Source organism: Zea mays, chromosome 2, assembly GCF_902167145.1.
Source record: "Zea mays cultivar B73 chromosome 2, Zm-B73-REFERENCE-NAM-5.0, whole genome shotgun sequence".
Taxonomy (NCBI): Eukaryota; Viridiplantae; Streptophyta; class Magnoliopsida; order Poales; family Poaceae; genus Zea; species Zea mays.
Window position 1 is genome coordinate 204362507 of NC_050097.1, and position 11557 is coordinate 204374063.

At 42.9% G+C, this 11557-nt stretch overlaps 2 protein-coding genes across 3 annotated transcripts; one reads left to right on the plus strand and one right to left on the minus strand.

Moving 5' to 3' along the window:
• Positions 1 to 417: 417 nt before the first annotated feature.
• Positions 418 to 4150, minus strand: LOC109944071 (uncharacterized). 2 transcript variants are annotated; one of them, XM_020548552.2, is made up of 3 exons: positions 3658 to 4150; positions 1174 to 1918; positions 418 to 1083 (listed from the first exon to the last, which is right to left on the minus strand). In XM_020548552.2, exons 1-3 carry the CDS (start codon positions 4038 to 4040, stop codon positions 1018 to 1020), a joined length of 1194 nt encoding a protein of 397 aa, XP_020404141.1. In that variant the 5' UTR covers positions 4041 to 4150; the 3' UTR covers positions 418 to 1017. The 2 variants fall into 2 exon arrangements, 1 of the variants encoding a protein (XP_020404141.1); XR_002267331.1 differs by lacking the exons at positions 418 to 1083; positions 1174 to 1918 and adding an exon at positions 1971 to 2631.
• Positions 4151 to 4512: 362 nt separating this feature from the next.
• On the plus strand, positions 4513 to 10382 carry LOC100191463 (UTP--glucose-1-phosphate uridylyltransferase 1). The gene is made up of 21 exons (NM_001136896.2): positions 4513 to 4735; positions 4830 to 4877; positions 4966 to 5057; positions 5185 to 5275; positions 6298 to 6358; positions 6446 to 6523; positions 6665 to 6715; positions 6819 to 6892; positions 7183 to 7255; positions 7750 to 7807; positions 7906 to 7952; positions 8025 to 8090; positions 8297 to 8329; positions 8443 to 8495; positions 8564 to 8639; positions 8765 to 8821; positions 8912 to 8995; positions 9103 to 9201; positions 9390 to 9494; positions 9698 to 9769; positions 9978 to 10382. The coding sequence occupies exons 1-21, from the start codon at positions 4659 to 4661 to the stop codon at positions 10002 to 10004; spliced, it is 1422 nt and encodes a 473-aa protein (NP_001130368.1). The 5' UTR covers positions 4513 to 4658; the 3' UTR covers positions 10005 to 10382.
• The last annotated feature ends 1175 nt before the right edge of the window (positions 10383 to 11557 follow it).

The window sequence follows — 11557 nt, forward strand, 5'->3', positions numbered from 1 at the left end:
TTAACCACTTCGATCTTCGTCGCCAAGAAAGATCGTGCTCCCTCCAAAATGACCTTGTCGAGCATTTGTGGGCTCGGCGTGGAAGCATGTAAACTTCAGCATTCGTATGCTCAAGTTTATTGAAACTAGATTCTACTATGTGTAATTTCCATTCGCAAGTCCAACGTATTTCAGAAATAAAGTAGTATTTCAGTGCAAACCTGTACTTGTTCGTTCAACAAAATAACAGGAACACTGTAAACGATTTGTACACATCACAAGCGATTCCAAGCTCAACACGCAGCAAATATATGAAAATGAAAGCAAACATGTTCACATGAACTGGAAATAATTATTGTCGATTACACCACCATACAACAAACAGCACTGCACGACTGTCGTTGACGACTTATGGTTCGTACAAATATTATAATGGTCTGTCAAACAAATGTAACGTTGTCACATAAACAAATAATACAAACAGGTTCAGTAAAACAAGTGCAAGTTACCAGTAACCGAATAAATGTTTCACTCGTAACCAAATATGAATTCTTGCAACTTCTGTTTTTGTTTTTGTATCATAATCCAAACATGGGGTTGGACATCTTCTTCATTCGTTGCCTCCAGCCTTTGTAATCTTTTTTCAGCAGATTCTAGTTCTTGAAGTTTCAATTCCCTTTTTCGTATGATGACCTTTTCGGCTTCCAATTCTAACCTCTTTTTCTCCATTTCCCTGTCTTCTTCTGTGCACTTCTCTTTTTTTGCACCCTTTTCAATGGACCTCTGAATTTGTTTTTCAGTTATTTCTTGCAAACGGCTAAGGTACTCTGGAGATGAAGATGATGCAGGTTTGTTTCTCTCTGATTTACTGAAATCACGACCACGCGGCCGTTTTCCTGTCAACCCTACTGATGAACTATCATTTTCAGTTGTCGGAGCAGACGGAGTACCTGTTGACCCAACTGGATTTGCATTCAATCCGCGGAACGATTGGCCACTACAAATGCTCTCCCATTTCGGTTCTCCCTTTAGTTGGTGTCAGCAATGCATGTACTGGAAATTTTTGTTCTCCTCGTGTGCAAATAATGTTGCGGCCTTCGAAGTCTGTACAAATTATGGTTTAATTTTACAAATGTGTTAACATGTATATAGAATCATTTGTAAATGATTTAAAGTCATGAAAATTTGGGTTACCTTGTCGTCATCAGTTAACCCACTTTGTTTCTCTCTAAGAACTCTTGCATAGTAGCCAGCAAACTTACTTACATCTGCTCTTATCTTATCCCATCTGCTGCTAAGCGCTCTGTTAACTCGGCAAGGAAAGTTCCCCCTCTGTTCGTTGTTTCTTTTTTCAATTCTAGCCCAAAGGCCCTCCCTACGTTGCCCAGTGTGCACAACAGGGTCACTGCTAATTTGCAACCAGGTTGTGCAAAGTAGAAGATCTTCAGGGCTAGTAAAGTTTTGTTCCTTAGCCTTTTTGGGTTTTTGTATTGGAGGTGCATTCTTTTCAGGACTATTGATGTCTTGAACACTATGTTCTGCATCTGAGTCCAAATTCACAGGTATGGAAGGTATAGTATTGGAACCCTGCAATGGTGTACTGGTATTGGATGGTGGAATGCAATCAGGAAATGGGTTAACTTCTGGTGGCCCAAGAGGATTCCTCACAAAATTCAAATAATGATTCCAGTACATAGCTGATTGAGAGGCCGGAATCATGGAAGATTGGGAAGAAGTATTCCCTGTATGCATGGGTGCCCACATTGTTGTCGGACCTTGAGCAGGGTTTGGAAAATTCAGGTTTCCCACGAGGTTACAATCCATAGCACTCTGCTGCATGTAAGCCGTGGGCCACATAGGGGGTGGAGGAAGAAACTGCTGGCCAATAGATGAGTTTGACATGGACTGAGAAGAAGTCGCATTGTTTGATGGGTCCATTCTAGTAAGGGTGGACAGGGGACAGATTAAGTGAGATGGTAATAAGAGTAACATTTCAGCATATGCATTTGAACTAATGATTTAGAAATCAAACATAATAAGCAGTAACAATTATAATAAAAGGTTCGCATTAACGGTTACAGTACTAAACCAAACACATTAGAGTTGATACTGAGCAAAGTTCCCAGACTACAATTATTCCTTACATCGAACTAAGTACTTCTTCGGACAGTCTACTGCTTAGACATAGACATACATGACATATGGGTGTTCAAAAGGATGTCATGTACCTTTCACTGCCAACATAACCCTAAAACATATTCCAGTAGCTATTACGGGTAGACCTATCTGAATCACTGAAATACCATTCGTCACTCACGTCGGGGCAGTAGAACTCCTCTTCGTCAACAGAAGGATCAGTAACTGTTGGAGGGGGTGACGGAGAGGGAGGATCAACACTGATGTCATCCCAGTCGTACTTAGCTAGTTTTGGAAACGCTTGGACTTTTGCCTCTAAGGCATCCTGCTGAAGCAACTCTAGTTTATCTTTGATAGCAAACAATGTCCTAGCTAGGATTTCTTCGTCATGCATGTGGTCTAATGCATGATCAACTAAACCCCCCAGGGATTTTGTGGCATCCTCTGTACAGTCGACAAGGACTTTCATCAAAGCCTTCATCTTATCTTCTTGGGAGGATGCCATTCACAAATGGGCTGCAAACATTTAATTTATGAAGTAACATGTTTAAACACTTTAAAAGCATATGCATTCTTGTAATGAGAAAAGTTTGCATATAAAATTACATACTAATTTTGTTTCAACCACAAGGGTGTCATAAAAACATGCAACAACATTACAAACTAGTACCAAATATAAGGGATGTAGAAACTAGAGATTCAAAATCGTAACTCATATGTACCATCACTTTCCTAAGGGCTGGGGAAAATAACAGATATGTAGAAACTACTTATCAGTAAAATATTTGTTGGCAGCAACAAGTGTTATGCATGAAACACAAGATGAAGTCTTGAACATTACATATGTTTGTGGGTCAAACACATGTTCAGGCACACACATGATGAGGCAGCTAATCATAGTCAAAGGTAAATGAACATGTCATGAATTGTACTGAACAATTAATGAAAATACGTGTTTTCGTGAACTAATCGGGTTGTCAGTCCTATGACATTTATTGCTCAAGACTACAATGCTTTGATATGGTAACATTGGACATAAACACCACAAATACAAGTTGTTCACTTAATAAATATCTGCTTCATTGGATTCATCTTGACTGGGCAAATGCAGTACACCGGCATGGCTAATGTTAGGATACGAGGTTGCAAACCTTGCTTGCATTGGCAAGTAAGGGTGAACTCAAAATTTGGAGGGGGCGTCTGCATCGACTACAAATCCTAAACCGAAACAAGGGTACAAAGTTTGTTGCACCAGGTACCTAAATGGGAGGATGAACAATGTAACAAGGTGACAGCTTAAACTACAAGTGTGGATCTGGTAAAGTCGTAAGGGCTGGGGAAAATAAACTAGGATTGTTGAACAAAACCATTGGTGTTGTAAATCATTGTTGAATGAAGTATTCATATGACGGGGTACAAGATGGTATACCTCAACACGGGAGGATCTCGCCCGGTACACGGCGAATCGAAGAAAAAAACGAGTGCTGTTCGAAATGAATCGTCAAATAAGTATGGATTTGACGAGGTTGAACAAGGTATTACCTTAAGAAGGGGAGATCTCGGCCGCACCACGCCGAATCGTAGCGTCTCCGTGTGGATCTGATGGAGCCGTCCAAGGTCGGATACGGAAGGCAACGAATCGAAAGCGGGGTACCTCGTGCGAAGCGGATTTGACCCCGCTTTGTCTTCGGTCGCGAACGGAACTGCGTGGAGACGAAGTCGAGTTCGTCTTCTGCGCAACTGAGCGGGGCCGGGGCCGACTCCACAGCCCGACGGGAGATCCGCCGCCGCGTCGCCGCGCAAAATCTCTCTTCCGCGGACGATTCGAGGCGAAGCGAGGTGGAGCGGGAAGTTTCCGTTGTCTTCCGCGGTCGGCTCCGTCCGCGCGAAGGAGGCGAGGGGGCGGCTACAGTCATCCCCTGCATGTGGCGTGAGAGAGAAGAGTGCGACGAGGAAGGGGAGAGTGTAGCGCTCGCCGCTGCGGGAGATAGGGGATAACTGTAGCCTCTACAACATGAACAGTAATAGCGTAGGGGACGAGTAGGGTGAGACTGTCTTCAGCGGTTGCCCCTAAATTTGGCCCCCTATATCTCACTCACGTGCCACGTCAGCGTTCTCTTTCTCCCTATATCTCCACCCTGTACAGCGGTTCCCTCTAAATTCTTCCCCTACACCCCACTACAACCATAAAAATATCATTTTCTATACCTACTTTTCACCTCCTATCAATTTTTATTCTACTAACAATTAATTCAACAGTACAAGCACAGTGTTTAGAGGGCTTGCCACAGCCCTCCACATCTAGCGGAGCACTGCTCCCAGCGCTATCACTGTTGCTTGTAGGGGAAGGTTTAGAGGTGGCCGCTGCACCCATCTCGTTACCCTAAACGTGCACAGTGCAAGGGGAGGGGGAAGGGCGCGGCATGCGCTGAAGACAGTCTGAGGCGCTGCGGGCAGTCTAACAGCACCCCCTCCTCGCTCGCACTCCGTTCGTCTGACATCTCCTCCCGTCCTTTCCTTTCTGAGGCTCGCGAACCCCGACAATGGCCGCAACCGCGGTGTCGGTCGACGAGAAGCTCGACAAGCTTCGCGCCGAGGTCGCCAAACTCAGCCAGATCAGGCGAGTCCCCCACACTCCACTCTGAACGAAATATCGCCTACCGATCGCTTCGCGTGTCATTTTTGCTGATTTCTGGATGGGGTTTTCCGCGCAGCGAGAACGAGAAGGCCGGGTTCATCAGCCTCGTGTCACGCTACCTCAGGCAAGTAGATCCTGCAGATTCGCTCTGTATGATTGCTTTGTGCGCATCGACTCGTCACTCGAGCTATGTGTGCTGTCGCGTTTTGCAGTGGGGAGGCGGAGCAGATCGAGTGGAGCAAGATCCAGACCCCGACCGATGAGGTAGTGGTGCCGTACGATACCCTCACGTCGCCTCCTGAAGGTATGATCGCCCGTCCCGATTTGATCTTACTTAGCAAGTGTAGTGTGGTGGTGGTTGTGAGTGGATCCATTCGGGAATCTTCTGTTCTGTTTGTGAACGCTGATTGGATCGTGTGTCTGTGGGGTAGATCTCGAGGAGACGAAGAAGCTGCTGGACAAGCTCGTTGTGCTCAAGCTCAACGGAGGGCTCGGGACGACCATGGGCTGCACCGGACCCAAGTGAGTGCACCTCCATCCTCGAATTTTATCAGCTCTCATATGTTGGATCATGTATATAGCTTTGTTCATTATGTTTGTGTGAGGTATGTTTGAATTACGAAGGGACTAGGAGTCTAGGAAGTGTATTTTTCTTGAGCTAGCTTGTAAATACGTGGATTGTGTCTTTGTTCATTACATAACGTGTTCTGAGCAACACAGAAAACTAGATGTTGATCTTCCTCCACATGGTTTTTGGTGGAGCACTAATAATGTAGTATTTGTTATTCAAGCTGTCTGTTTCTGGGCTATTTACTTTTATTCGTTAGTTTCTTGGTTGATAGTTTTGTAGTAGGTGCAATGGTTGCTTTTTCTAATGGACGCAAATGATTAAACAAGTACCCCAATTGCGTTGTTCTTTGGGTTTGGTGTGCATGCTCAAATGTCATAGTGCACTGTATCATCGTTATAGTATGACTTGTCCTATTGATGCTGTTTGGCCCAAGCAGTGGAGCTTTCAATGTCTGATCTGGAAGAATGTGAAAAATGGAATACCTGTCACTTTCAAGTGCTCATACAGTTGTGCCTTATCACTGTTTTGCGGTTCCATTAGGTTTAAACCTCCTCCCCTTCTTCAAAATGAGTGAATTGATGAGTGGGCGTGTGCATATGTTGTTTGATGTGATAAGGTGATCAAATTGTTTATCTGCCCAACTCCTAATGTGCTGCAGCTGCCTGTATTACTTTCTTATGGAGTGTTCTTAATGCCTCAACTAGTGGTGCATGGACACGCTGGCACATTTGTAATCGAATTGTTGGTTAATTAGGTGTCATAAAGCTTCCTGGCATATCATTGTTTGTTGAGCTAGATCCAGTGCTACAACTCTTCAATATGTTCACTTAGCCGCACATAGTCAGCCGATGCATTTTTTAATTAATTAAATAGTTATTTGTGCTGCTATGCATGATCCTTGAGATGTTATGGACTTATGGCTCTTGTTTCATCTTTGAGCAGTTAGCACAACTAAGATTCCTATGTCCTGTAGGTCTGTCATTGAAGTCCGCAATGGGTTCACATTCCTTGACCTTATTGTGATTCAAATCGAGGTATTCTTCATTAACCTGAACATTTTTTTCTTATTGTTTGGATATGACATTATCAGTCTATGCCTTATTATTTATATGTCTCTGCAGTCCCTGAACAAGAAGTATGGATGTAATGTCCCTTTACTTCTGATGAACTCTTTCAATACCCATGATGACACACAGAAGGTTCCGTCTTCCATTTGTTTTTGTCTTCATTAAATTGACAAGTTCTCGGACTTGTACTAACATGCTTTTGTGTTCATTAGATGATGAGTTCCTAGACTCGTACTAACTTGCTTGCCACTTACCTTTTTGTCTTCTGTGAAGATCGTTGAGAAGTATTCCAACTCCAACATTGAAATTCATACTTTCAATCAGGTTTGTGGCCTGTTTTTGTTATATCTCAATTACACAGTTCAATTATATAGCATTTTGGAGTGGCAAACAATGTTAGCTGATAAATTTGCATTGTCTTGTACAGAGCCAGTATCCTCGCATTGTTACCGAGGACTTCTTGCCACTTCCAAGCAAAGGGAAATCTGGGAAGGATGGCTGGTTAGTTCTCTCTTTGCTATTACAAAAGTCAAAATGTTCTTCCAATGACTACTCCCAATGGAATGTTACCTTCCTTGTTGGATTATTTATGGTGAAGGCTTTTAGATATAATTTGAACCATACCTCATTAAAGGATAGTTTGGCAACTCCATTTCCCCAAGGGAAAATGAACTAAATTCCCTTGGGAAAATAAAAATCCCTTAGAAAAATGGGGTTGCCAAACTAGCCCTTATAGCATATCTGCACAAATGCAATGCCCCATCTGATTGTTGTGATTTTTTATGTGAAAGGTATCCTCCAGGCCATGGTGATGTGTTCCCCTCTTTGAATAACAGTGGAAAACTCGACATCTTATTGGCTCAGGTAAGCAGAAGTCACACTAGTCTTTTTAGTTGGTAATCATAAGTGATCTGGAGACTGATTTTGTACTCTATGGTTTCCAGATATTAATCTTTTTAGGTTAAGATTGCACTTAAATATTAATTGCTGTAGTCTTCTACATTATGAAGGGTCACTTCATGAAAGGAAAATAAGTTATATTCCTTTACAATGTACTATTGCTATGCGTTATTTGTAAATCATATTTCACTGTTTGAGGCCCTTCAATGCTTTCTATGTAAAAAAGTGCATGTTTTGGTCAAAATAAAAGGCAAGTTTGTTTCTGCAGGCAGTTGACTATTGAGGTTGTTTCTCTTTTCTTCCTAAGAAATATAAACCGAAATAACTATGCAGCTTCCAAAACCTTTTTATGGACTGATAAATGAAACCACAATAGTACACTGATAGCTCTAACTGAGCTTCTATCTTGTTGCTTTGTTGCAGTAACTTTGCTAATCTGTTTCCTAATCCTATATCAGGGCAAGGAGTATGTCTTCGTTGCTAACTCAGACAACTTGGGTGCTATAGTCGACATCAGTATCCAAATAGGACGATCAGATTTGCATAATTTCTTTCCTGTTTTAATACTTTTCCTGTTTGCTTTGAATTGAAAATTGTATCCTTAATCAGCACAGAGATCCTGAACCATCTGATCAATAACCAGAATGAATACTGCATGGAGGTATGCAAGAATGTCTTGTTTATACTGCTGTTGAGTTTGTGCATCATAAAACTCGAACTGTATTTGTTCTAGGTTACTCCAAAAACATTGGCTGATGTTAAAGGCGGTACTCTCATCTCTTACGAAGGAAGAGTTCAGGTACACTTGTCCATTGCTCAACTTTGAATAATTTCTCTGCACACTGCTAGTTTATTGCCCATCTGGTTTCAGCATCAAAGAGAGGTTTTGAGCCTTTAATAGTACTCAAAGTTATAACTTTGTATTTATGACAGAAATTATGCTTCCTGTTCATTCTGGCATTCTAGCATAATATGGTACTGATTCATTTTATGATATTTATGCAGCTTTTGGAGATTGCCCAAGTACCTGATGAGCATGTATGTTGCTGTTTCTGCGATACTTAAGTTTCATAATCTTTGCTGTGATTTCATCAGCCTTTTGTAGTAAGAGCTAACACAACTCTTTCTATTTCTCGTGTATCTCTATCCAGGTGAATGAGTTTAAATCAATCGAGAAGTTTAAGATATTCAACACTAACAACTTGTAAGAAACCTGACCTATCTGCGTTTTAAGGGGGGTCTCTCTTTTCTCTAACAGTTCTTGCCCAACAGGTGGGTGAACCTTAAAGCTGTCAAGAGACTAGTAGAGGCTGAGGCACTTAAGATGGAAATTATTCCAAACCCCAAGGTACCTCACCTGTATGAATCTTTTATGATATCCTTTGCATAGCATTTATATGTAGTGCATCAATCAGATTCTTTGTTGAGTGCTATTATAAATGTTGGGTTCTACTAAGAAGTTGGCATTTACAGGAAGTTGATGGTGTGAAAGTCCTTCAACTTGAAACTGCAGCTGGTGCAGCTATTCGTGTATGCAAACAACTCCCTGCTCCAGTACTCAGTTTTCCCCCCATTTTTTCCTAATATTCGCACTCTAATGCTTTTGTTACCTTTAACTAGTTCTTTGACAAAGCGATTGGAATTAATGTTCCCCGCTCAAGATTTCTCCCGGTGAAGGCTACATCTGATTTATTGCTTGTGCAGGTATTTCTCGATGCATCTCAATGTTTTGTTAGCCTGATATTGTAATAAGCCTGGTTCTAAGCTCAATTTTGTTGATGGCTCAATGCTATGCTCATTTTTGTTTCCAGTCTGATCTTTACACCTTGGTTGATGGCTTTGTCATCCGCAATCCATCCAGAGCGAATCCAGCTAACCCTTCGATTGAGCTTGGACCTGAGTTCAAGAAGGTAAAGCAGTTTGTTTCCAAGATAATGAAGATACCTTCCATAATAGAGTTCCATCAGCACTGAGAATGTTCCTTCACAAAATAATGTGTTGATGAAACCATTGATCAGTAAATACTGCACGTCTGCACTCCTTTCAACTGGTGTCAAATCACAGCAAGCACTGATGAAATATTTCCCCCCTAATGCAGGTTGCCAATTTCCTTGCTCGGTTCAAGTCCATCCCCAGCATCGTCGAGCTTGACAGCTTGAAGGTTTCTGGTGATGTCTGGTTTGGTTCTGGAATTACGCTCAAGGTAAACTTTGTGATTGGATAGTTCTTTCTTCTTTGTTGCCATCTGTGCTGCTTAGGTACTATATGAATACCTGGTGCAAATTGTGTCAGCTGTTTCTGTCTGATCTGGTCTTGTATCTGCTCATTCTGCTCCATAGCCTCGTTGAGTTGTGGCATCTGTGTTGCTGAATAGTGCCTGATTCATATCGTTGGTGCTATGTCTAGGGCAAGGTGACAATCACCGCCAAGTCTGGAGTGAAGTTGGAGGTTCCAGATGGAGCTGTATTTGAAAACAAGGTATAAGGCCGTCTCCAGCAGCTTCTCTGTACTATCCCGTATCTCATCCCTTATTTCAAACTTCACTCTGCAAACAGTGTATCTACAGTTTCATGTTCCTCTATTTTACACAATCGACCGAAGACAACATAAGCAACATGTCATATCGATATGCCATTCCCAACTGCTGTGCTTTAGTGTTCGCTGACACAGTTTCTGCTTGCTCCAGGATGTCAATGGCCCTGAGGATCTTTAAGCTATGCTTGCCGTCACCAGTTTTTCCCAAGGATTTGTCAATAGGAGCAGCCAACCCAAATCACTCCCACTGAGCTCTACCTTTTGTAATTCTCGTGCCATTCCGCTCCCGCTGTGAGGGTCCTGTGAGCCCGCTAGAGAATATGACTGTAATCTTCTTTGGTGCGTCTGCCCTTCTGTTTTTGTGCGCCAGGGACGTATATTTTGCTGAAATGATACTACCATAGCTTTGCGTGCCGGAGGTGCTATGTGGTGTTTCTGTGCGTTTGGTTGCAATGATAGGACGGGATGAGATGAGACCCTCAAATTAGGTTGTTTGGTTCTGGGTCAAAGATTGAGACAAGAATATCCTAGTATTGTTTCATGTTGTCCTTTAAAATTGGAGGGACGAGAGAGGACACCATGGGACATTTCTGTCCTAACTGTCCCGCAACTAAACGCACCCGCAACTAAACGCACTATCTCACCGGGTGGTATGCTATATGATAAGGGGGATCTCTCCACCCAGGTTGCCACATCCACATGCCTGGTGCTCGAGAATATTGTTGTGGAAGGCCATATTCCAAGGTGATAAACGCCATCATGTGGGAATGGACTCTGCGAATAGGTTCCACGCCTGCTTGTTCGAATCGAATGTGCTAGATAAAAGCAGGATCCATCACGGATAGTGTACCAGCCAGCAATCCCGTTATCCCCATTCTGCGTTTCACCTCGGTGACCTGAATTACTGCGTTTCACCTGGGTGACCTGAATTAACTGCAGTGAGCCAGTGACTTGGCCATGTTTTCAGTAAACGTCTAAGGCTATCCGCAGCGGTTCCCTCTAAATTTTTCCCTCTATATCACTTTTCTGGGTCACATCATCAATAGTGTATCCCCTACTTTTTCATCTCCCGCAGTGGTTTCCCCTAAATACTCCCCCTATACCCCACTACAATATAAAATATCATTTTCTATATCTACTTTTCATCTACTATCAATTTTTCTTCTACTATTAATTGAAGGCGGACCCACAGGAACAGTGGTAGGGGGAGAGCGAGCGCGCTGCAGCTGGGGGGAGAGAGAGGAGTACCGCGGCGTGTGGTGCGCGGTAGCGTGCGGCGCTGCGGGCTTTAGCGTGCGGCTGTAGCCTCCATACAAGGGGAGCGCGCGCGGTAGCGTGCTGCGCTGCGGTCAGTCTAAACCCTCGTGCCCCTGCCCCCTATAGCAGGGTAAATTGGCTGCACTTGTACCATGCTTATAAACCCATCTAGATTCTAACAATGAATATCCAAAATTTTGTACAGATTGTCAGCACAAATTGACATTATATATATATATATATATATATATATATATATATATATATATATATATATATATATATATATATATATATATATATATATATACGGCGCTGCTAAAATGCACCTGGGTGCATTCTCTATATTGAATGCACCCAGGCGTAAGTCCTGTTTCGCGCGCCTCCCCGCCCCCGCCGCCGCCGCGCGCATCCCTATCCCCGCGCCGCCGCCGTCTCCTCCTTCTTCCTCCGATCCTCTAAACCTAGATCCCA